Genomic DNA, 24,088 nt, shown 5'->3' with positions numbered 1-24,088 from the left:
TTTCTGAAAATTTTACAATTTAAATTAAATTTAATTGTTTTATTTCAGGAGGAATGAATCATCATGTAGACCCCATTCGTGGAATTCGGCTAAATCCACAGATAACCCCCCCACAGACAGCCCTGCACCTGACTCCACTTGGCAGACAAAATATGATGCAGGGTGAGATTCTGAGGGTTTGCATGCAATGAATATAAATGAATCTCAGTCAGCATCATAATTTTTTTTGTATTTTACCAGGTCACCCACAAAAGAATTCACCAGCTGTTGGGGACAGACCAATATGCGACAAGTGTCCTGCCAGTCCAGCTCAGTGGGAGATATGGAAAGTGTAGAGCCCTCATCTCACGCTTTCTCAAAAGAGCAGCCGTCAAGCAAACCCAATGGTGGAGAAGATCACCCGATGTTTTTATCAGGCACAACTGACCACAGTTCACCTCGGGGTGTTGCTCCCACTGAAGGGATTTTTTACAGAGGCGTTCCCAACGATCCTGGCGTTCCCAATGACTGCCACAGATACCTGCAGATCCCCATGGGCAACGGGGGACGAGTGAGTCCCAGTGTGGAGGAGCAAGCTAGCTCCAAATTCTCCTCCACTTGGAGATCCAACCATAGACCTGTGTGGCATATTCCTGAGAGCAAGATGACCACTATTCAAGCTCCTCCTGCTCCTCCACCTCCCTTGCGTAGTGATAGTTTCACTGCCACCAGAGTTCATGAGAAGAGCTTGGTGGGATCGTTCCCTGAAGGAATATCTGTATATCCACAACAGAAACCTCACTGCAGAGCTGTGGACCAACAGTTGGATGCTGAAGCGAGACACAGCTACAACCCACCTCCAAAGAAGGACTTCTTTCAGCCGTATCTTTCGGCTGAAGACTACCCAAATAAGCTAAAACCTTCCAAACCCTTTTCCATGTCAAGCACTGATGTAAGACAAGGGCAGAACCCATTTACTTACGAGCTTCAGCATCAGAGACAGCATAGTGATGATAGTCCCTTTTCTGTGCATCCTAATGCTACAAGTTCACCAAATACCCAGAGTGTTGGAAGCTACTACCGAAGCCTTCAAGATTTACCCACCAACGCTGGCAGTCGAAACAAAGCCAGAACCAGCATGGCATTTGACCCCAATTATGAGGGCCAGGCTCATTTCCGTTACTACTGCATCACTGCCCAGCAGCCATCCCTGAAATCATCTACGCAGGGTTGGATAGGAGATGAACGAAGGTCTGAAATGGGAACCGCTCAAGGTGCTACAGACAGAAGCTTGCTTGGTTCTCAAAAGGCTGTGAAGACAAAGTATCCCCCACTCAATCAACCTGAGAACAAGAGCTCCAACGGTTACAGCAAACAGGCCATCAGTCCTCCATCTCAAGCCACGTCCCCTGTACCAAATCATGTGATTTCAAAGTCCAGCTCTGGGGAAAGAGAGACTCAAAAGAAGAAAGATGGAGTTAAGCCACAGCCTTCCAGGCACATACCAAAAAAACAGATGGAGCAGAAGAACCAAATGTCCACTCAACACCTGGACAATCCGTGGATCAGCAAGCAGGATCACAAGATCTGTCCACACAAGACCCCCATGTTGCACTCTCTGGCCCAAGAGAGCAAGATGGCAGAAAAAATTACTGTAACAGCCAAAGCAGGTGGTCAAGAATCAACTGATGCTATCGGTGGTAAACAGGGAAGAAGGAGTGACCGCTACGCCACAACTCTACGCAACGAGATCCAACAGAAGAGGGATCAACTTCAGAAAAGCAGGAGTGCAGCAACCTTGACCTGCTCAAGTGAAGTTGAGGATGACTCTGACATCTGGAAGTCTAATGAGACCTCCACATCGTCTTCTGATGGTTCCTTCACCAACACTTACAAAGATCATCTGAAGGAAGCCCAAGCCAAAGTTCTGAAGGCCACGTCATTTATGAGGAGGGACCTGGAGCTTCCTGGGAACGAATCTGCATCGGATCAACCTCCCAAAAGATCTGGGCCTGTTAATGGGCAGCTCACCCGCATTGGGGGGCGTAGACGGTTTCCCGTGGATAAAAAGATACATTCCTTCTCTGAACCGGACAAGATCAATAAAATAGGAGTTGAGGATAAAGCAGCTGGGTCCTTTGTGGACCGATACAAGTTCTTCGAAAGTTCCTGCAAACCAGTTCTCCAAAAGCCCATTCCCAAGCAGTCGCTGCTCATTCCCAATGAAGACCACAATGAGAGAAAGACTAGATTAACTGGAGACTGTGAAAGCATCCATCAAGCTCCCTTAAAACAAAGTAAATCGAGCCACGCTGACCTTAATGCAGAGGAGCAACAACGGCTCGGGACGTTTGCTGAATATGAGGCGACATGGAACATGCAGAAAAAGCCGGTGGAAAGAAGAACCACGGGCAGATACCGTTCAGCTGAAAACATCCTGGACTCAGGCTTGGAGGAATCCAACAGCACAGTGTGTGTTCATGAAAGATCCCGTTCCTCCCCTTCTGCTGACTTCTACGGACAGGTGAGAAGATGATTAATGATATTGATAATGTGTTTGGTGCCCAGACATCACCTTCAAAAGATTTAGAATTCAATATTCTCCACATTTAATTAGATACACAATGCATTGTTTTGTAATAGCTGTAATGGGTTTGCTGCTGGCACAGTGGATAAAGTATGATAACACGATCTTTAAGAAAGGCCAGTCTGTCCTTCAGGTTGAAGAATCTTTGGCATCTGTGTTAACGGATCCACATTCCTTTCAGAAAATCCCTCTGCCACCCAGAAAGTCTCCTGTGGAATCTCAGCCTGAAGCCAATGGCCAACAGGAGACCCGTATCACCAGGTTAGGAATTCTTGTCTTGTCTAGGTGTTCAGATACAAGTAAGGGCCTATAATTTCATTGATCTGATAATGTACATATTAGAGGTGGAACTGTACACAGAAGTCACGGTTCGGTATGTACATTGGTTTTGGGGTCCCGGTTCGATCTGTGTCCTCATAAAACAAACGGCTTAAAAAAACATACTAATTGGTGTTTTTTGAAATTCAAAACATGCCCAAAGTTTTCTGTGATTGGTAGGTTTAGGGGTAGGGTTAGTGTAGGGGGATAGATTATACAGTTTGTACATTAGAAAACCATTACGCCTATGGAGAGTCCCTGTAAACCACATATCCAAGTGTGTATGTGTGTGTGTGTGTATGTGTGTGTGTGAGTGTGCGTGAGTGTGCGTGAGTGTGCGTGCGTGTGCGTGCGTGCGTGTGCGTGAGTGTGTGCGTGAGTGTGTGCGCGTGAGTGTGTGCGCGTGAGTGTGTGCGTGAGTGTGTGCGTGAGTGTGTGCGTGAGTGTGTGCATGTGAGAGAGAGATTGTGTGTAAGTGTGAGAGAGTATGAGTGCAAAAGTGAGTTTTGTTTCTACCCCTGCCATTCCCGCACAAGGTTGCAATTCTTAAATGTGATTTAACAAAGGTAAAGGGAAAATATTAACCATAAATGCTGTTTATATTGCTTGTAATTGGGATGAAGTAAACATCTGTTGAGTATTTTAAAATAAATTGTTTGATTATGTTGAATTAAAAACCCAAAAAATGCAGCGGGTCCACCAGATCCACAAACACTGGCACCACACAAGGGTTAAAATAAAAAATTAAGGAATTGTTGATTTGTGTACCAATGCTGCACGGTAAAATGCAACGGCTGTTTTCAAACTTATTGGTTTGATTAACGTGTTGTGTGTAGCCTACAATGTCATTTTCTGACAATGGCAGATGCACAAAGTTCAATAGAACGCTTTTTCAAGAAACATCTGCATCTGCCTACTTCACCTCTTCATGAAGAAGACAGCGAGTGAAGCGGCACCAAAGGTTTCCCATTTCCAGGACATGCATATTTCAGAACTGGACTGTAGTGAGACTTCCACGACACAAATTGGCACAAGTTTGTCTCATTATAACAGTGGAAACAACTTCAGATACTCTGTCATTTATGGTCATACAGATAAGAGTAAGACATCATTCAACTGTAAGGGGTCTTTATTTGTGTACACTCACAATAAAAACAAAACATTGTGCTTTTGTAAAAGAAAGAAAACAAACAGGGTGCCACTTTCTGCTGTCCCGGTTTCTTTTACGTGAAGTTTGTGGAGCTCGTCACAGAAATTAATCGAAACTCAGCGTATAGGCTTCTGGCAAGCTATTGTGAGTCATCTGAACTCTTGTTTTGGGTTGGTGGAAACAAAGATATCATATAATAAAGGCTAGATGTCTCGTCCGTGCTGCTGGCCAATAGAGGTCGACGTCCGCACACGGCGGCCATCTTGCCACAGGGAGCTCGCTCACTCGTAACATTGTGTTTTAATGGTGCATGTACTTTTAAATAACCATAACTTGCTAAATTTTCTACTGATTTTCAAACGGTTTGATTTGTTATAAATGTCAGAGATGTGGTTATGACACTGCATACATAATATGAATAATTATAACATTCAAGGATTCGGAATTATAGCCACGTTAATAACGTTTGTAAGAAACCAAACCGTTTGGAAATCCGTCAAGATTTCAGCGAGATAAGAGGATTTGTGTTCGTGCTGATCACTCGCCTTACTTCAGATACCACAGAGCTCGCCAGAAAGCTTCCCTGTGACAAGATGGCCGCCGGTGATGCCGTTCGAGACTCCGCCTTAAGACATCTAGCCTTATATGGATATCTATGGGTAGAAAGATAGTTTCTTCTTCTTCTGCTCTTTTTCCTATATTGGCTGTTAGCAAACAGTGTTGCATTACCGCACGCGCCCCCTTCTGGATTGGATTGTGGATCGCCTTGACTGAATGTATTCATTGTCTGACTGTGTGCATAGTTTTATTGTAATTTCTATTTTACAGAGTATCCGGAAGGGAGCACAGTCCACTCAACATCTCTGAGCCCATTACACTGAACGTTCTGGAAAGTGTTGCTGTGCCTCTTGCCTCTAACCAGAGACCCAAACCTGACACCAGGCAGCCGGCAACTCTCTCTTCAAATCATCTCCAGGTTCCCATGTCAAAGCAACGGCTTCCTAAAAACAAAGGTTCTGAATCGCAGAGGTCCGCCCAACCCACACAGCCGGATGCCATGTTCCCTTCCAGAGCTTCCCAGGAATTTAAGGTTCAGACCTCTTCTCCTGAGCCAACTCAAGAGCCCCAAAGACCGATTACTTCGCCAGAACATCTGGAGAGAGACGTACACCTGACTCCTGCACCAGAGGAGGACCAGAGATCAGACACCGAGGGAACGTTATCTCATACGCCACGTCTTTTAGGTCGTTCCTCTCCCAAGCAGAACACTGATCTGACGGTAACCTCAGCCCACAGAACACGTTCGCGTTCTCCTTCTCCTCAGTTCTGTCCACAGAAGCTCACAGATGAGCCACCTGCAACTGTGCAGAAAAAGGATCCATGCAGGTAACTGAAGTATTAAGCCCTATTCGGATGGGATTAACTTTATAAGGGTGGATGGAATAATGTCATTTTACCACAGGACGTCTGTAATATTAATGGCCAATTCGCACGGGATACGATATCTCAGTAAAACTAGCAGAAGTGGGAGAGTAACTCGATTTACTCACCGCCGTCATTCCTGTCGTCATGTGTGTATTACACTGATATCACGTGCGCAAACACATATTACCTATATTTATATATATAAAACAGTTATGTCCTGTCGAACGATGTATTAATTAAGTTCAGATTGGATTGTGTTGGTAATAGGCACTTAGCTAACGCTAAAAGATGTTTCGTGTCTCTAACAAGTGCTTTCGGTCTTCTTTCTGATTTGAATGGTGTGTGGAAAACACTTGAGTTTTGCCACAGACTCGTTCCAGCGTCTAGAACACAACTGATGCTTTTCAAGCGTCTCCATACTTGGAAAAACCACGGAAAACTACTTTTAAACACGAAATGACGAAATATTTACGTACATATTTACAGCGGGTCTATTCGCACGGGATTAGTATCACCTGAGGGAATTTTTCCGGACCTTTTTACTGAAGGTAAAAGTCGCCTTAATCTTTACTGACATTGTCCGTGATGATCACTGAGATGCACTTTCGGACGGGACTAAAATCACAGAGAAGCTCTGGTGATTATTACTTTACACCAGCTCTCCGTGTTACACTAGTCCAGTCCGAATAGGGCTTTAGATACTGATAGGATAGTAGACTGTTGTCAGGATTATGAATCTGCCATTTAGGGTCAGTTTCACTGCTAAAATTTGCCTAGTACAAGTCACGTTTTTAACTCATGACGAATTTGTTCCTTTTTGCAGGAGTAAGACAGAGGAAACATCAGAGCCAAACACTGCTGGGCGGAAGGTCCCCATTCAGATTGTCTGTGCAGAAAACGGTTCAGAGAGAGAAAACAGAAACTATGTGCAACATGGTGAATCATCTGGAAGCTCTGAGGTGCCGAAAACTGGCCAGCTAAAAAAACCAGATTCTCCAGAGAAATCCAAGTCGCTGTTTATTGCCTACGCTCATCCAGATCCCATCAAAAACACAGAACATCAGACGCTACTAGACAACACAGAGCCGAGAAGCAACGGTTTGACCGAACATTCAGAGGAGGACCTGAAACGAGAGGAGCTGGCCAGAGATATCATGGGGAAGGACAAGAGTCTGGTGGACATCTTGGATCAGAGTAAAATGAAGACTACAATGGATCTGATGGAGGGAATATTCCCACAGGGGGAGCAGCTCCTGGAGGGAGTGCAGCAGAGGAGGAAAGCCATCAACAAACAGACGTCTCCCAAAAACACAGCGCAGAGGTACACCGTCTGAGATAGAGACGCGAATGGCACATTTACATTTACATTTATGCATTTGGCAGACGCTTTTATCCAAAGCGACTTAAAGGTACACAAAAACATGGTCACATTTCACCTGAAAATCAAGAGAAAAATTAAAACTATTTTAGTACATTTTAAGAATTGTTTAATTGGGACTTTTTCATGACAGTTAGGTCAATTTTTCCTCAAATACTGAAATGCAAAATCTCATCATTACTGTGATGCATCTAAACGCTTTACTTTTTTGTAATCATTCTGATTGATGATTCTCATTATATACCCATTATATAAATGATTCTCAATACAATACATTTTGTGCTGATTTAAATAATAAAAAAAAATTCTTCATGCTATATAAATGTAATTATTTAGCATATTTGTATTATGATAATGAGAATTTTCTGAAGGGTAAATGGTCATAAAAAATTGCACAAAAAAAATTGTCCTAAGAAAAATAGACGTAATAGTCGTGAGGTTAATTTTTAAATCAAAATGTAATTTCTTATTTCTTTCCCTTTTTTGTATTTTGGGGTGAAATATGAGCCAGATGATGTTCTTCACAGGTTTGTGGGAATTTTTGGAGCAAAATGTGACATTCCTGTTTTGTCATTTCTCATTTGTTCGTCATTAGCTGCAATACGTACATGTTTTGGCCATCAGCTGTTGAAGCATTAGATCAGTTAGAGTGAAAACCTGTACACTACTGCCCTCTACTGACACACACACACACACACACACACAGACACACACAATATTTCCAAGTATACTTGTCAACACACAAGTATAACAAGTACAAACTTGACTCTAAATCTGTTACGTTTGAGAACTTTTAAACTTTATTTACATGGTGATTTGTCACAGATTTTTTCTTTTGAGTGACCCATGAATGTTTGATTTCTGCAGGGTGGAGGACAGTTTGTCTTCGTCAGCGTCGTTGGTGAGCAGTTCATCATATTACAGCACATCCGCACCTAAAGCAGAGCTCCTCATAAAGATGAAGGACATGCAGGAGCACATGGAGGAACAGGATTCAGAGGACGAACTTGATTATGACCTGTCCAACAAGAAGGTACAAGGTTTAAATTAATTATTTTGTTGCTTGGTTTTTACTCCTGCTGTGCTGTACTGGTAGCAACGAGTCAAAATTGCATTGTTGAGAGAAAAAACACACACAGATAAGTCACATTATGTGTGTGAATGCGCTATAAAAATAAACTTAAGCTCACGTACCTTGACATTAATTGCATTATGTCTTCATTTTTGAAGGAATGAATCTGTAAAATATGACAGTAGACGATTAAAAGATCTGATTGATTTCTCTGTGATTTCTGTGTGTCTGCAGCAAGAGTTGATTGACAGCTTAAGTAAGAAGCTGCAGGTTCTGCGAGAGGCGCGTGAGAGTCTTCAGGAGGACGTTCAGGATAATAACGCTCTGGGAGAGGACGTTGAAGCCACCGTTCAGACCATCTGCAAACCCAACGAGCTGGAGAAGTTTCGCATGTTCGTGGGAGACCTGGATAAAGTGGTCAGTCTCCTGCTGTCTCTGTCCGGCCGACTGGCTCGCGTGGAAAACGCTCTCGATAACCTGGAGGAGGGAACGTCAGCGGACGAGAAGGTAACAGTTAGATGCATGTAAATGTTTTTTCTGTAGTTCTGTCAAAGAACGTGAGATTAAAGTCTCAGCATTTAATATGATGGAATAAACTTGATCTATGAGTCTAAAGTTGAGTGAACTAGTTCTAATTTAAAGTGCCCCTATTATGCTTTTTTCGACCTTTCATGTAGTGTGTAATATAGTTGTTTGTGAATGTAAAAGATCTGAAAAGTTACATAGACAAAGTGGACAATAAATGGAGTTTTTGTCTCCCGAAAGAAAGAACGATTCTGAAGTGTCTGAAACGAGTCGTCAGTAATTCCCGTCTCACTTCCTGCTAATTTGCATAATGCCAGCCTGTGATCTTCATTGGCTGAACAGCGTCTGCTTAGCCCCGCCCTCAAACACTGTAGTTGTATCTGAGACTGGAAGAGGTTGGTTCGTGTTGTTCATGTGGAGAAGACGCTGTTTTCTGCTGCCAAAGCAAATCCACTTTGATGATACGGTAAAACTGATCAATCACTGTGTATCAAGTGCTGAGGAAGACGAAAGAGCTGAAATTCAGATTTGCTAATAAGCATTTGGTTGACCAATCACAACAGACTGGGCCGTCTGACCAATCAGAGCAGAGCAGGCTCTCGGAAAGGCGGGTTTAGAGAGACTGAATCCTTGATCTAATCGTTTCAGACACTGTGGGAAAAGATTAAAGTCGAAATATTTCGAGAATAAAGTCGAGATATTTCGAGAATAAAGTCGAAATATTTCGAGAATAAAGTCGAAATATTTCGAGAATAAAGTCGAAATATTTCGAGAATAAAGTCGAAATATTTCGAGAATAAAGTCGAAATATTTCGAGAATAAAGTCGAAATATTTCGAGAATAAAGTCGAAATATTTCGAGATTAAAGTCGAAATATTTCGAGAATAAACTATATACAGTGCTACGGAAGCCCTGAACCGCAACGTAAAAAATGTAATAATTATTCAACTTTATTCTCGAAATATTTCGACTTTATTCTCGAAATATTTCGACTTTATTCTCTAAATATTTCGAGAATAAAGTTGAATAATTATAAAAAAAATTACGTTGCGGTTCAGGGCTTCCGTAGCACTGTATATTATGAGACAAATAAAGTGTTTTTGGACCTTAGAGTCATGTAAGCCTATTTTATGGACACTTCCACAAAAAAAAAAAACCAGAGAGAGAGAGAAAATCACATTTTAAGAATGCTTTGTACAATAAAAACTCATGTGTTGTACTTTCAGCACACTTTGACCGAGAAACGCAAACTGCTGATCCGCCAGCACGAAGATGCCAAAGAGCTGAAGGAGAACTTGGACCGAAGAGAACGTCTGGTTTATGAGATTCTGGCCAGTCACCTCAGCGAGGAGCGTCTGGCAGACTACCGGCACTTCGTCAAAATGAAGTCAGCGCTCATTATTGAGCAGCGCAAACTGGAAGATAAGATCAAACTGGGGGAAGAGCAGCTCAAATGTCTGAAGGACAGTCTACCGCTGGACCAGAGACTTCTATACTGACCCGATCGAGACGGGTTCAGCAAGACTCGATATATTGAGCATCTCTGAGCAGATTTCAGATCTGTTTGTGTGCATTGGATAGATTTAATTATGTTCAAAATCATTCTGATAGTCATAGAAATGCTTTGAACTTTTCAATGATTCCAGTTTTGTTTAGCATTGGTGAATTCACGCGTTGAATATCCACTCACGTTTTCAGGGATGTGCTGTCTAAAAGTTTGAAAGGATCTCTTTTAGTCCGTATTAAGGTTTTTGTACCTGTATTTACGTTTAACTAATTCATTTTGCTACTGAATGCTAATGGTGCTATTAACAGAAAGGTTTCTACCACATTAGATCTGCTTGTTCTAGATCCGCACCGAAAACCATTTGACTCATTTCAGTGTAAATGTTTGGAACTTTCCTGTTTGTTTGTTTTTTTACTGAATGAAATCACCATCATTGGTTGGAAGCGAGCTTCAGAATATCTCATCTCGTATGTAAAATCTTGATTTGTGGCTCATATCCCTTGCTTTCCAATCTCACTGTGAACCGGAAGAATCTTTTATTGCAGGCTGGTGATATACCGATCATAGATGCACTTCTGCTGAAATACATTTGGAATAAAAATAGAAATATTTATATACTGCAAATTTGCTGTTAAGTTCTTGTATGCACAGATCGCAACAATGAATTCATCTGGTTTATATCACACTTGCCATTTGGTTTTATTCACAAACATAATTCACAGTGGTTTTTATTGAATTTACAGTATCTTACTAATAAGTTGTTTAATGTTTTATTACTCATTCTGAAGCCTCACCCACACTTTATGATTTTATGAGTCGCTGTGTTTTCCAATATGATGCAAATGATTTCAAATTCCTCATTGGTTTGATTTTATGATTGGTGAGCCGTGGTCAATCATTCACAGAAACATATTCACAGGCTTGTTTACACTGGATTTCTGAGCTAAAGGAAGTGCAGTTTTACACCGTTTCCAGTCCAACGCCGAGCGTCCATGAAGAAGAAGAAAAGATTCATGGATCAGGGGAACATGTGCTGATATGGTAATACGATCAGTTTTTCATTATAATTGATTTGAAACTTTAATTCGATTTTATGTGTATTGATTGAAAATATATTTTAAAATATCCACAAACATCTTGACACAGATACAGAACCATGTTTTAAAATCAGTAAAAAGTGACAGTACAGACATTTATGTTGTTACAAAAGATTTCTATTTCAAATAAATGCTGTTCTTTTGAACTTTCTATTCATGTAAGAATCTTGACAAAATGTATCATGGTTTAAGCAAAAATATGAGCAACTGTTTTCAACATTGATAATAATCATAAATGTTTCTTGAACATCAAATCATCATATTAGAATGATTTCTGAAGGATCATGTGACACTGAAGACTGGAGTAATGATGCTGGAAATTACAGATTTGATCACAGGAATAAATTACATTTTAACATGGATTAAAATGGAAAACAGTCATTTTTAATTGTAATAATATTTCACTGTTTTTACTGAATGTTTGATCAAATAAATGCATCCTTGGTGAGCAGAAGAGACTTCTGACGTCTGACCGGTAAATAATTAAATGAACACCAGGCTTATCATCGTTAACTACCATTTACTATTTTGTTTTGACAAAAGAGTAATAAATAATAAACCTATTATATATATGTATGTGTGTGTGTGTACAGTATGTATATGCGTGTATGTCTGCATAACACAAATATATGTGTGTATACAGTATACATACTTGTACACACACACATACATATATATATATGTATAATAGGTTTATTAATTATTACTCTTTTATGTGTGTTATGCAGTGTCTATGCATTTGGGCACATAAAATACCATGGCCTTTAACTGAAGTATTACATTTCTCTGTTTGTTTTCTGAAACAAAGCAACAGGCCGTTTATGATCTAAACTAGATCTCTGTCTGTCTCTTTGTCTCAGAGGGATGTGAGGTTTGTTTGCCAGGTAACTTGGAGACATTGGTTAGTTAAACCCACACCACTCCTTCTCCGAGTCGCTGTGAACTCCATTAAGAGCCATCAGCGGATTCAGAGAAGACGAGGCTCTTCAGGATGGATGTTTGTCACATTAAGGACACTGAATCTGAAGTGTAAAGCATGGCTTATCTCGTCCACACGGCTCATGCCCAGTTCGCGGCTCTCTGGTTCGGGACGGTCGGCTGGATTCTCATCATAGTGACCCTCGGGCTGGTGGAGTGGCGCGTTTGGGAAGTGTCTGACCTGTCAGTCATCACTTCCGGTCTGGCATGGGTGGGTATTTGGAGAGTGTGTTTTTATAGTCATACTCTGATCTTATCCGACAATCAGATCATGTTCTGTCAGAGGATTGGTTTGTTGGAGTCGTTCACGCCACCAGAGATCGCGTCGGCTCAGGTGCTCATGCTAGTGGCTCTGATTCTTGGGCTCATTGGAAACGCTAGCGTCGTTTACGGCCTCAGGAATATTTACTTCGGACTGAACAAGTTTAAAGCCATCAGACTGGCGTTTTACACCGGCGGGATTCTGTTCATCCTCACTGGAGCTGCTGCGCTCGTGCCCGTGTGCTGGAATCTCCATTCAGTCGTAAACAATCAGACTATAATATTCCCAGCAGAGTTCCTCATGCCTCCCGCTCCTGTGAAGCAGTACATCGGACCCGGGATCATCGTGGGGATTTTTGCATCCACCCTGTTGGTCTGTAGCGGGGTGGTGTTTCTGTCCTACAGGGTCCCGGTCGTGCTGGAGCCCAAAGTGAGGCCCTCGTGGCCCGGAGAAGGATCCTCGGGGTCCCGTGTGAACCGCCAGGGAATTGACAATGCAGCTTTCCAAACGCAGGATAACAGTTAACTCATCCTTTTCTTCGGGTCATTTTGAACCGAAAATTATTTGTATTATTATTTTATGTTAAAATTTGAGTGTTTCATCAGAGGGGTTCAAGACCTTAGGACTTGTGTCGCAATTGAACCACGAATACACACACACAAAAAAAAAAAAGGAAAAAAAGAATGGATTCGAGGAGTTTTGTGGTTGAAATTTAAAAAAAAGTAACAAATCCTTCAATCGTGGGTCAATTTGACCCGCTTAGGAATGAATGTAATGCGAGGGATGCTTCAGTACACATAGAAAAATCTAAAATTGCTCAAAATTCAAACTAAAAATATTTAATAATGTCTACATGTGTATCTGAATGCATACTGAAGGAAAAACTGACTTTAGGACCCATTGGAAACAGCTCATTTGCTCCATCTAGTGGCAAGAGTCATGAAATATCATGTTATATATTTGTTTTCTACAAGAGCGAGTCGGCAAAGACAAGCAATGTAAGATATTTTGGGGTTATGCATGAAATTGTTATTTTGAATTAAAGTTGAAAGAATGTGAGGAATGTGCTTAAATTATTATTTATTTATTATTTATTGATCAAATATAGTAATTTAAAGGTAAATAAAATAAAAAGAACAAAAAATATCCAACAAAATTGCTAAAAAATATTATCAAAATGAAATAAAATAAGCTTTCTGGAAAGAAAAAAGTATAATTTTAGGGCCTCGGGTAATTTTGACCCACGAGGGAAAGATGTGTTACAAAGTGCGAGGGAAGGATGAAAGTTAAAACTGTTTTCAGGACTGATCTCAGTGTGTGATGCTGCAGGAGACCATAATGAGGATGCCATGTTCGTCTCAGGCCCTTCATACTGTAACTATTACTGTACAAACACTGCCTGACCCAGGAGACCCACATAATCAAATAATAGCAATAATAATTTAATGTGAAAACAATACTTTATTTTTCAGACAATAAATCGCACTTGACTATAAGTAGCAAATTTCAATCGCTAAAAGAAAAGGCATACAGATAAGTCGCATCGTTGTATAAGTCACATTTAATTTTTTATCTACGTTAAGAAATAAAGTAAAATACCGGTAAATAAAATGAAACGTTTACAAATATTAAACGCTCCACAACGAACTTCAGAACAGATCAGGAATGAAAAATATAAGTAGGCCTATAAACAAACACAAGTTATAGTGGCAAAACGACATTCGTAATAAATGCCACAAATACCGGGTCTCTTTGGAATATAGCGAAGTCATAATCACGATTCAAATGATTAAAAAAATGGGACTTATGTTCTGGAAAGTGGTAGGCTACCTATTTTATGTGTTTACATTCTATACTTTTTTTGTCATTGTTTTTGTGCTTGTATCTTGGGTTTTTTGTCAAATCACCTTTATTTATATAGCGCTTTTTACGATACAGATTGTGTCAAAGCAGCTTCACAGTGATAGCATTTTAAATAATACGACAAAGTTTGTTTCTAGAAGAAAATTGCGTCATCGTCCACCTTAAGTAAGGCAGATCAATAATTGTTGAATATTAAATGTCCCCAACTAAGCCAATAAGGCGACAGTGGCAAGAAACCTCGGGAGAACCCCAGACTCAGTTCTCCTCTGGCCAATGAGCGAACAGTGATTATGATCCAGGCAGCATTACAGGTCAGAGGTCAGATCGGATCAGAACATTCAGAATATTATCCAGTTCCATCTGAACAACAATGGATTTAACATGGTAATGCCCTGAGGAATTCAAAAATGTATGTGCCATCATGTATCCTGTTAAGAAGACATTTCTGTGTAATGTATTTGAATTGTTTAAAGGTCCCATATTGTCAAAACTGAAATTTCCTGGCTTTGTTCGTGATAACAGAGGTCTAGGGGCGATGAAACTACCATATAAGTTTCCAAACTGTTGATAAATGCACTCAACCTGCATAAAGTAGCTGTGCCTTTTCACGAGAAGGCCAATCAGAAGAGAGGCTCATGAATATTAAGTAGACGGGCCAAAATCGACCTGTCCTTGGCAGAGCTCCTGAGAAAGGAGCTGTAAAAATATATTGAGATGGTTTTTGGTACTTATACCGCAAATATATATTCTTAAGGACATCAAAACCTAAAATAAAACTTCAGAAAGGTGTACAATATGGGACCTTTAAAGGGTCTGTCATTGTTCAAAACACTATTTGAGTTGCTCTAAGCTACAGGAATATTTGTTGAAATTACATTGAAGTGTGGAATAATTGATGTTACACAACATGTGAAGTAGTAAACATACTTTCTATGTACTTTTCCCAGTTTGAGAGATCTCTCAGTTATTCAGTTCACATTTATTTGTATAGGCTATCACTCGACTCGCAATACATATTGTTTGTTTTTTAACGTATGAAATATAATTTTCGAAAGACAAGTTGCTGTCTAATATAGCGCTCAGGTCTTTAAAGACGATTTTTTGGTTTCTCCAACATAAACTTTGTTCAAAAGTTTTATCTCCAGTGAATTCATGGGTTTCATCCGGTCCCTTTCCACAGGTGTATAAAATCAAGCACCTAGATTATGAATGCAGACTGCATTGTGCTTGATTAATAAACCTGTGGAAAGGGACCTGATGAAACCCATGAATACATCGAACCAGCGGCTCGAGCCATGCATTTTACCCGCGCAAAGGCACGGAGGGGAAATACCGAGGGAAAAGAAGGAGAAGAAGTTTCCATACACAAAAGTGGTAAGTTGTGCTTATAAATGTGAAATGTGTTGGTGTTAGTGTGTGTGCTACCAAACACAACGCTGATATTTCTCGTGACGCGATTGCATACAAGTTGACACAAATTCGCTCTGGCCGACGCGATAACGAGTTAACGTTAATAGTCATGTGCCTCAACAAGTAAATAACATAATGATACATTTGCAAATCATTAGCTAATTATTAATTAAAGCTGACACTGGACGTTTAAGTGCATAACTTTGACCAATTGTGGTGATTAACACATTAATTTACACTATTAGTTAATAAAATGCGTTATTAAGGAATACACAATCACACAATTAATAGCAATTCATTTATTACTTAATCATATAGACTCTTTAGTTGCTGATGCAGTAATCATTAATCAATGGTTTAGTTCTTTATGAGTCATACATGAACTACATGAACTAATTAGTTCAACATAAATTAATGCATATTAGTGCACACGTATTACCCCAAATTTAACATGGTATCCCTAACTTTAGTTTTAATCTTCTCCACAATGCCGATATCCCTCCTCTTCCTGAGTTGGATACTCAGTGTTGGGAGTAATGCATTACCAAGTAATTAGTGTAATTTAATGACTTTCCTTTGGAAAAGTAAAGTAAGGGATTACTCTCAATTCTTCTGTAATTTAATTATAGTTAAGTTACTTCTGATGTAATTGCATTAAATACTTATAGACTATAGAACAATGAAACAATAGTGGATTTAACATCAAAATTTAACTTAAAATATTAAAATATATGTTTTTAATGTAACCTTGTACCTTTAAATACTTTTGTCAGTTCAATAATAATTTATGCAATTTTATATTATTTATTTGAAATAATAAAAAAAAGCAGTTTCATGTATGTTGTTGTTGTTGTTGCAACTGGTCAACGTTGATGTGGGATTTATATAATGCAATGCAATGCAATTAATGCAATGCTTTTTAGAGGGAATAATTAGAGTAACTTACCCAACACTAGGGATAGGTGGTGGTTATTGTAAAAACTGTTGCTTAACCATGTTAAAACCAAGCTTAAAAAAAAAAAGTTTCTTACCCTCTGTCTTGAGTTATCTTCTGATAATTGACAACAATAATAGAGACCAGGGAAACCTGTTGTGTCTTGTGGATATAATTACATAATGCAAACAACAACTTTTGACTATGTGCTTACAAGGTTTGGCCACTCTTCCCCACTGACATGTATTCCTATTTTTTCATGTCATATTTTACAGTTAATAGGATGGACAGTCTCAAGCCTGTCAAACAACATATTCTCTGGGAAAAGAAGGCTGAGATGTTCCAGTCTCGAGTGAATGAGCTGGAGGAGGAAAAAGACTTCCTCGAGGCAGCTTGAAGAGAAGTCTGCACAAGAACAAGGTTTGTACAGGTAGAGAAGATGCTCTCCAGAACCTCTATGGGCTTAAGAAGAAGAATGCTATAGAATAACTGTACATATTTCAGCTATGTTTGACAATATTGTTGCTGGCCTTTCAGTATTATTTTGTACCTGCTTTAGATTTTGGCTTAAATTTTATATTTAGGTGGACCATGTGTAGGATCTCTAAAGCAGATAACCTTCGAGGTGGACTTAAAAATAGAGACATAAAGAGTTATGTGTGAAAGCATTTGCATTTAAAACTAAATGCTGCTGCTTTTTGTGCAACTAAAAAGGATTTCCTACAGTAGCTATGTAGTTGTTCCACTTATAGGTATCTACACAGTGTTTTATTTTGCTAGGGTTTGGAGTTTTTGTTCTGGGTTTCACGTGACGTCACACAGCGGTGTGGCCGCCATCTGTAGGACCGAATCCAAACATGCCGTCTATCTGCTGTGCTGTAAGCTGCGATAACAGCAAATCTCAATGAAATGATGAATTAACATTTTACAATATCCCCAAAAAACCCAGAGCGTCGTCAGAGATGGATTGCTGCTATAAAGAGGGATCACTGGACAACACTCCAGACTCTGGAGGGGGCGAGGCGAACAAGTGATAAGCACCTGACTGAAAACTGCGGCTACCTGGAAAACCTGTCACCTGGTGATGTCGTCTTGGCAGATCGAGGGTTTACCATAGGAGATGATGTGGGCTTGTACAGTGCTCATCTCAAATGACCTGCCTTCACTGAAGGGAAACAGCAACTGCACCCAAGGAGACTAGCAGCTGTTCGGATCCATGAGGAACGCGTCATTGGTCTTGTAAGAAACAAGTACACAATCTTGCAAAGCACAATTCCCATCTCTCTTTGCCACCAGACTACAACTCCAGGAGAACTTACATCTCTGGACAAAGATGGTCCAAGTCTGCTGTGCTTTGTGTAACATTTGCCCATCTGTTGTTCCCTCAGAATAGAGACTAAGTAACATTGTGTTCCCAGTGTAACACATAACAATATGAGTTGTTGTTTGCTCTTATACAATTCTGTTTTATATTTGCAATAAAAAAAACAGGTGTCAGTAAACTACATTGCTCTTATTCTGTTCATTGTTAATCATTCATAATAATCAAATAATTCATAAAATAAGATATGTATATTACAACTTCATTAAGTCATGGTTAAAAGAAAATGTATATACTTCAGTAACCGTCAAATATTATTTTAGTCTGTAATGCATAAGTTTCATGGAGGTTATGTTGAAAGGACACTGATGTAAATAAGGGGTGAAACTGATTCATCAAACAAATTCACCAATAACTACACGTTTTCTTCTGCACTCCACACATTTCCATGTCTTCGGTACCCTGCTCCATTTAAGGCAAGACTTGTGAAAGTGCTTCCGCGTACATTGTCCAGATGTGCAGGTGATGTCATCTGTGTCACAAGTAGCATCCCATTTCAGACGGCTGTTCAGTGGTTGTAGTGTTTGCGGGAGTGTGGCGCTGAGCTGGATACCATTTTCCCAGCAGCTCTGCTAGTACTCCAGTCTTGATGAATTCAACCACTTTGAGGTAGGCATTGTGGAAGAAAACAGGATCATACTTGATCCGCTGGATGAAAGACTCCTGCGGTGTCCATACAATAAAATCACAGTAACTCACTGTGGAAACATGCATCTGAACTTGTACTTGATACATGAACTTGAGGTCAGTCTTAAGCTCCATTGCCCCATCCTCTCCTATGCCTAGACAGAATGATGAATCTCTGCCGCTTTCGTTGAGTGAACGGTCCCTGCTGTTGAATGTGTATTTTATCTCCAGGACGCCGTCACCAGGGCAAGTGCATGTTACCATGCCGACGGGTGATGCTCCAATCCAGGGTAGGTCTGGGTTGATGATGAATCCAGATGGTTTAACCTGCACAGTATATAGATAAACAGTAAATAAATACTGATAGGCTGTACTTGTATTAATTGTTGATAGACCTGGAAGTCTCCATGCTGATCTTGCATCATAGATGTATAGTGTGCCCTTGCTCTTTCCTCATTCACTTGACCCCATCTGACAAAAATTACAAACTGTTTATTAAAATGTATTTGTCAGACATTTACTGCCTATCAACATTTACCTTTACCTTAAACTGTTATAAATGCTTATAATTTGCTTGTAAACTGTTCTCCTCATTTACTTGTATTGAATGGCTAAAGAGGTTACTTCATGGTGAGTAACATACGTATATAACTATGAATAATTATATGGTAAAATTCTGTTATTTTTAAAAGAAATGTTATATATATATATATATAAAATTATAATAATACTTTGTTACATTTCTATAGCGCTTTTCTGGGTACTCAAAGCGCACTATTACACTATATATATTTTTTTTTTTTAAATAACAGATTTTTACTGTTTAATTATTATATATATATATATTCTTGTAGCAACTCATAATGGTAATAAAATGTTTATACTGTAATAATTTTCTCAAAATGTAATAAAATCTTGAGCTCATAATGTAATTACAATTTTTACATTTTGGAGAAATGTATTACATTAGAAACTTACCAAAATTTTTTCATTTTTCATTACTGTAATAGCTTTTAAAACGGAATACCAATGTTTTTTGTTAAATTAATATATATGTAATATTAATTGCATGAATATTTAAATGTTGCATTTTGCAGGTAGTTTAAGACTGGATTTAGATTTTTTTTTTCAATGTATTGTAAGGGAATACTAATATATTTATGTTTTAAAAGCTATTTCAGTAATGAAAATATGATATGTTTTGGTAAGTTTCTAATGTAATACATTTCTCAAAATGTAAAAATTGTTATTACATTATGAGCTCAAGATTTTATTACATTTTGAGAAAATTATTACATCATGAACATTTTATTTCAATAATAATGTAATACTTATTTCATTATGTGCAGTTATTACATTATGAGTTGCTACATTTCTCAAATAAACATTTAGACATCTTTCTTTTTTACTTTGATAATCCAGTTGATTTGCAACAGAATTGTCTGGTAAGTCCCTGCTTACCATTATGAATACATCGATACTTATCGACTGTCTGTGCATTTGTTTTACAGGTTAAGAAATTGGAGGTACTCGGCTATAAGCCAATTCTCTTCATTTCTAAAGAGAAAAGAAACGGGTTTGTGGCTGAAGTCATCACTTCAATGGGTCCATTTGCAGTTGGACCACTTCAAACCATCTTTGAAAGGATGACTAGCCTTTATGAAATTTGTATTAAAAGTAAGTTGTTAGGGGTTAACAGTTTAGGACCCATGGACCAGATGTTTGAAAGAAGACCCGGAGTCAGAATTATAAAGAATTGAAGAAAAGTTTTACTGAAGATAGTTCGCAGTTTCATCAGCAGAAGTTCAGCTTCAAGACTCACACAGGAGTTCATAGGCCGCCCCCTTACAGTTACAAAGATCACAGCAGTTATACCATTTCCAAGGTCTAAGCTACATCATTGCTTACAGGTTGAATGATTCTCATTGGCTAAGAAATAGATAAACATAGTAATTTTCCACACATATACAGATAGACTGAAGCATATCTCCATCTGATTATGCAGCTGACACTCAGACCCTGAAGTTAGGCACGTCGTGACCTTCCAGGTCGCAGATTTGGGTTGCTGGGTGCCAGCATGTCCCGAACAACAACTCAGTCAATCTCCAATAATGCCAGTGGTTCCTTAACCTGTAAGCAAGAAGACTAACACACACACCGACACACAGTTTTCCCAAGGTTGGATTTGGCCAAGCTCTAACTCAGTCTCGTCTCAAAACATCAAGATAACAAGTTCTTTCTCTCAGGATAGGACACTTTAGTCTAAATGGAAAATATAGGCTTTAACTGACAAATGGTCCCTTAAACTATAGACTTCAATGACCCCTATTTGTTTGAACGTTGAAGACACACTCAAACACAAAACCAGTTCCTATTTAATATCTGGAAGCTGGGATAAATAAGCAAGCACTGTTACTACAATTCAAATATCAAATACTGACATTAACCCCCTGAGGTCGGCTGTATCGCCGGCGATACCAGCTCGCTTTTTTTTTATTAGTGTAAAAGAAACTCATAAATACTCTGTTGACTTTGATTTTCCATAGGAGTTTCATACATCAATCGATTCTGTTAAATGTGTATTATTTTTGTGTATACTCACAATAAAAACAAAGTGTTGTGCTTTTTGCCAAATAAAGAAAAATAAACACGAAGCGAGTTCTGCCTTCTCTCTGCCAGTGAAGTCCATTCTGAAACGCGTCCGAAAATTAACAATAACTCAGCGAATACTCAGTCAAACAGACATACAGACAGACAGGCATGAAGCTTGAATTCTCTTCTTTTAAATGAAGTCATTTATATAAAAAAACAATTATTCTCATCTTGTGAAATCTGTATTAAAAGAGAGCGATTCCAGTCGAGCTCATCTCATCTCATTACGTTATAATCGGCCCCGCCCACGGAGAGCGCGCGCTATTCAAACGCAAATGGCTGAGGCAATCCTGTGAACGCCCCCATCAGCTCGAGAAAACACACACGTTTATTTAGATCATTACTTGTTTACACCGTCTTGCAGCGCTGTGAGGAATAATACTAATCGAAAATGTCCCTCAGAAGTGCGGGTATATCGAGGAGCGAGCTGAGGAATACAAGTAAGTTTTTTCCTTCTCACGTGAATTTCTTCACGTGGGTTTCTGTTTATGAATGAATAAACGGCACAGATGCGCGCTGTTTACCACAGCTGGCAAAGACAGTTTAAATTTAAATCGCGTGTGTGAATGAATGATGATGTTTTAGCAAACTGTATTGCTATACTGAGATAAGTAAACATCGACTGAATGTTGAAATAAAATGTAGGCTATTTGTATAAGCAACGTATTAAACTGCAAATTAACAATATGCCCTAATATTTCATGAAAACAACGTTACAGTCAGACGAAATATGAAAGACAACATTTTGTTTAGTAGATTTGGGTACAGTTTTTACTGTAGAATATACTGCCACATCAAATAAGCTTTTGTTTAGCCATTTCTATATATAAAATACGATTTTTGTCAAAAATAAAGTCATCAACTAAGATGTTAGCTGTTCCAATGTTGGTTATATTCAAACTAATGAATACATAGATAAAATGTAGGGCCTATAATCATTTTTTTTTTACAAAGAAAGAGTACACTTGAAATATTGTTGAAATTGTAATTATTGTTGTAATTGTAACCATTTTAATAAAATAGCAAAACATATTTACAAGATAGATGTAAGCAAAATCTTAAATGGTCAATATAAGTCTTCTTCTAAATATATCTTTTGTCAGTCAGTGTCACACCTGAGTGAATGGCTCATCATTATGCAGAGTGGGTGTATTCTAAGGTGTAAACCACTCCTCGTTCACGCCCCCTCGCATATTGGCTTTCCAAGCAAAACCTGTTTTACATCAATTTAAATCAATGTATGGTTTTATGTGAACGATAAAGCAAGACTATTTTCACATAATTTTGAAGAAAAAACTATAGGCGACGACATCCATAAGTCAAAAGTCTTATTGCCACATATTTAGTATGTGTTTTGTGGTCTTATTTCAAAAACTTTAATTTTTAGTTTTTTCGATAACCACGCATAAACATTATTCTCTCAAAAATGAAAACATGTACATACATGTGGCTCACATATTATTGTAGTCCTGTTTGTGCTATATAGAGTGAATTTACACCTTTGCCATTAATATGTTTATAAGCAACTGAAAAAAGCACAAATGTCAGGGCATGTCAGAACACCCCCAGGGCCCAAAAAAACGCTCAGACTCCAGAGGGTTAAAAAGAATACATGAAAATAACATTTCAGTGATCACACTGTAACTTCAATAACAAAATAAAATCTCCAGAGAAGTCATTCAACTCATTTGATATTTAGAACGAAAAATATTGATTAATACCTTGATTATAATCACTCATTACATATACATTGAAGCAGCAGTGGATTCCAATCCACCCCCTTCAAAGTATTTCGTATGATCTACACATGCAATATTCAAAGAAATATTTGCTAATTTTCTTTCCAAAATTTCTCGTAGATTACCTGAGGCTTCAAAACCACACCAGTACTGCTGAAACTGTCTGCCAGCACCCGACTTCCTCCCTTCCTCCTCCATCTTCTTCCTCCTTCTTCCTCCTCTTTTGACACCCTTCCTCCTCCTCCATCTTCTTCTTTCAGCCTTCCTCCTCCTTCCTCTTCTTTCTACACCCTTCCTCCTCCATCTTCTTCCTCTAGCCTTCCTCCTCCTTCCTCCTCTTTGTACACCCTTCCTCCTCCTCCTCCATCTTCTTTCAGCCTTCCTCCTCCATCCTCTTCTTTCTACACCCTTCCTCCTCCATCTTCTTCCTCTAGCCTTCCTCCTCTTTGTACACCCTTCCTCCTCCTCCATCTTATTCTTTCAGCCTTCCTCTTCTTTCTACACCCTTCCTCCTCCATCTTCTTCCTCCTCCTTCCTCCTCTTTGTACACCCTTCCTCCTCCTCCATCTTCTTCCTCCAGCCTTCCTCCTCTTTCTATACCCTTCCTCCTCCTCCATCTTCTTCCTCCAGCCTTCCTCCTTTCTATACCCTTCCTCCTCCTCCTCCATCTTCTTCTTTCAGCCTTCCTCCTTCTTCCTCGTCTTTTGATACCCTTCTTCCTTCTCCATCTTCGTCCTCCAACCTTCCTCCTCCCACTTCCTCTTACATCACCCTTCTTCCTCCTACCTCTTCTTTCCCCACTCCTCCTCCTACACCATTTCCCCTCACCCCTACCTCCTCTTGCATCACCCCTCCTTTCTATGATTCACATCTTCCATCTACAAACCCTTCTTTCCACTGCCAGAACAGTCCTGCTGCCCCATCTAAGCCCAAAGATGCAGGTGATTTTTTTTTCCACAAAAACATGCACAACATGCAATAAGTTTTAATTTAAGCTTGGACAAAGTTCTATTCCCAATTATAGTGCCAATGCCAGCATTTTAATCCAGATTTAGTTCTGACTTTATTTTGTGTGTGTGTTTTACAGGTGTGTTTAATTTCAAAGGACAGGAAGCAAACAAAGAAAATGGATGTATAAACAAGCAGGTATTGTGTATTTGCATTTTTAATGAAAACTGACTAACTACAAAGTAGAACACAAGTT

General features: G+C 39.1%; 2 protein-coding genes across 6 annotated transcripts in view; both read left to right on the top strand.

Annotated features, from left to right (window-relative positions):
• Positions 1 to 12,073, top strand: part of shroom2b (shroom family member 2b) — a 32,775-nt gene extending 20,702 nt beyond the window's left edge. For 2 of the 5 annotated variants that reach the window (XR_014201939.1, XR_014201941.1), the window contains 9 exons: positions 49 to 162; positions 241 to 2,503; positions 2,748 to 2,827; positions 4,863 to 5,420; positions 6,283 to 6,780; positions 7,705 to 7,870; positions 8,144 to 8,416; positions 9,661 to 10,982; positions 11,899 to 12,073. Coding sequence is in view for 1 of the 5 variants with exons in the window: in XM_082155760.1 (XP_082011886.1) it covers positions 49 to 162; positions 241 to 2,503; positions 2,748 to 2,827; positions 4,863 to 5,420; positions 6,283 to 6,780; positions 7,705 to 7,870; positions 8,144 to 8,416; positions 9,661 to 9,933 (4,225 nt within the window). In the remaining 4 variants the exon portion in view is untranslated. Of the gene's footprint in view, positions 1 to 48; positions 163 to 240; positions 2,504 to 2,747; positions 2,828 to 4,862; positions 5,421 to 6,282; positions 6,781 to 7,704; positions 7,871 to 8,143; positions 8,417 to 9,660; positions 11,497 to 11,898 lie in introns of those variants that run through there. The other 3 variants (XR_014201938.1, XR_014201940.1, XM_082155760.1) reach the window with 2 other exon arrangements.
• A 1-nt stretch (position 12,074) lies between these two features.
• LOC309487600 (claudin-34-like) lies at positions 12,075 to 12,803 on the top strand (the record flags this gene model as incomplete). The annotated part of the gene is made up of 1 exon (XM_082155323.1): positions 12,075 to 12,803. One exon carries the CDS (start codon positions 12,075 to 12,077, stop codon positions 12,801 to 12,803), a length of 729 nt encoding a protein of 242 aa, XP_082011449.1.
• Between the last annotated feature and the right edge of the window lie 11,285 nt (positions 12,804 to 24,088).

Source organism: Leuciscus leuciscus (genome assembly GCF_965113295.1).
Source record: "Leuciscus leuciscus genome assembly, chromosome: 23".
Taxonomy (NCBI): Eukaryota; Metazoa; Chordata; class Actinopteri; order Cypriniformes; family Leuciscidae; genus Leuciscus; species Leuciscus leuciscus.
The sequence above is the reverse complement of the archived record's forward strand: the minus strand, read 5'-3'. Positions and strand labels throughout refer to the sequence as shown.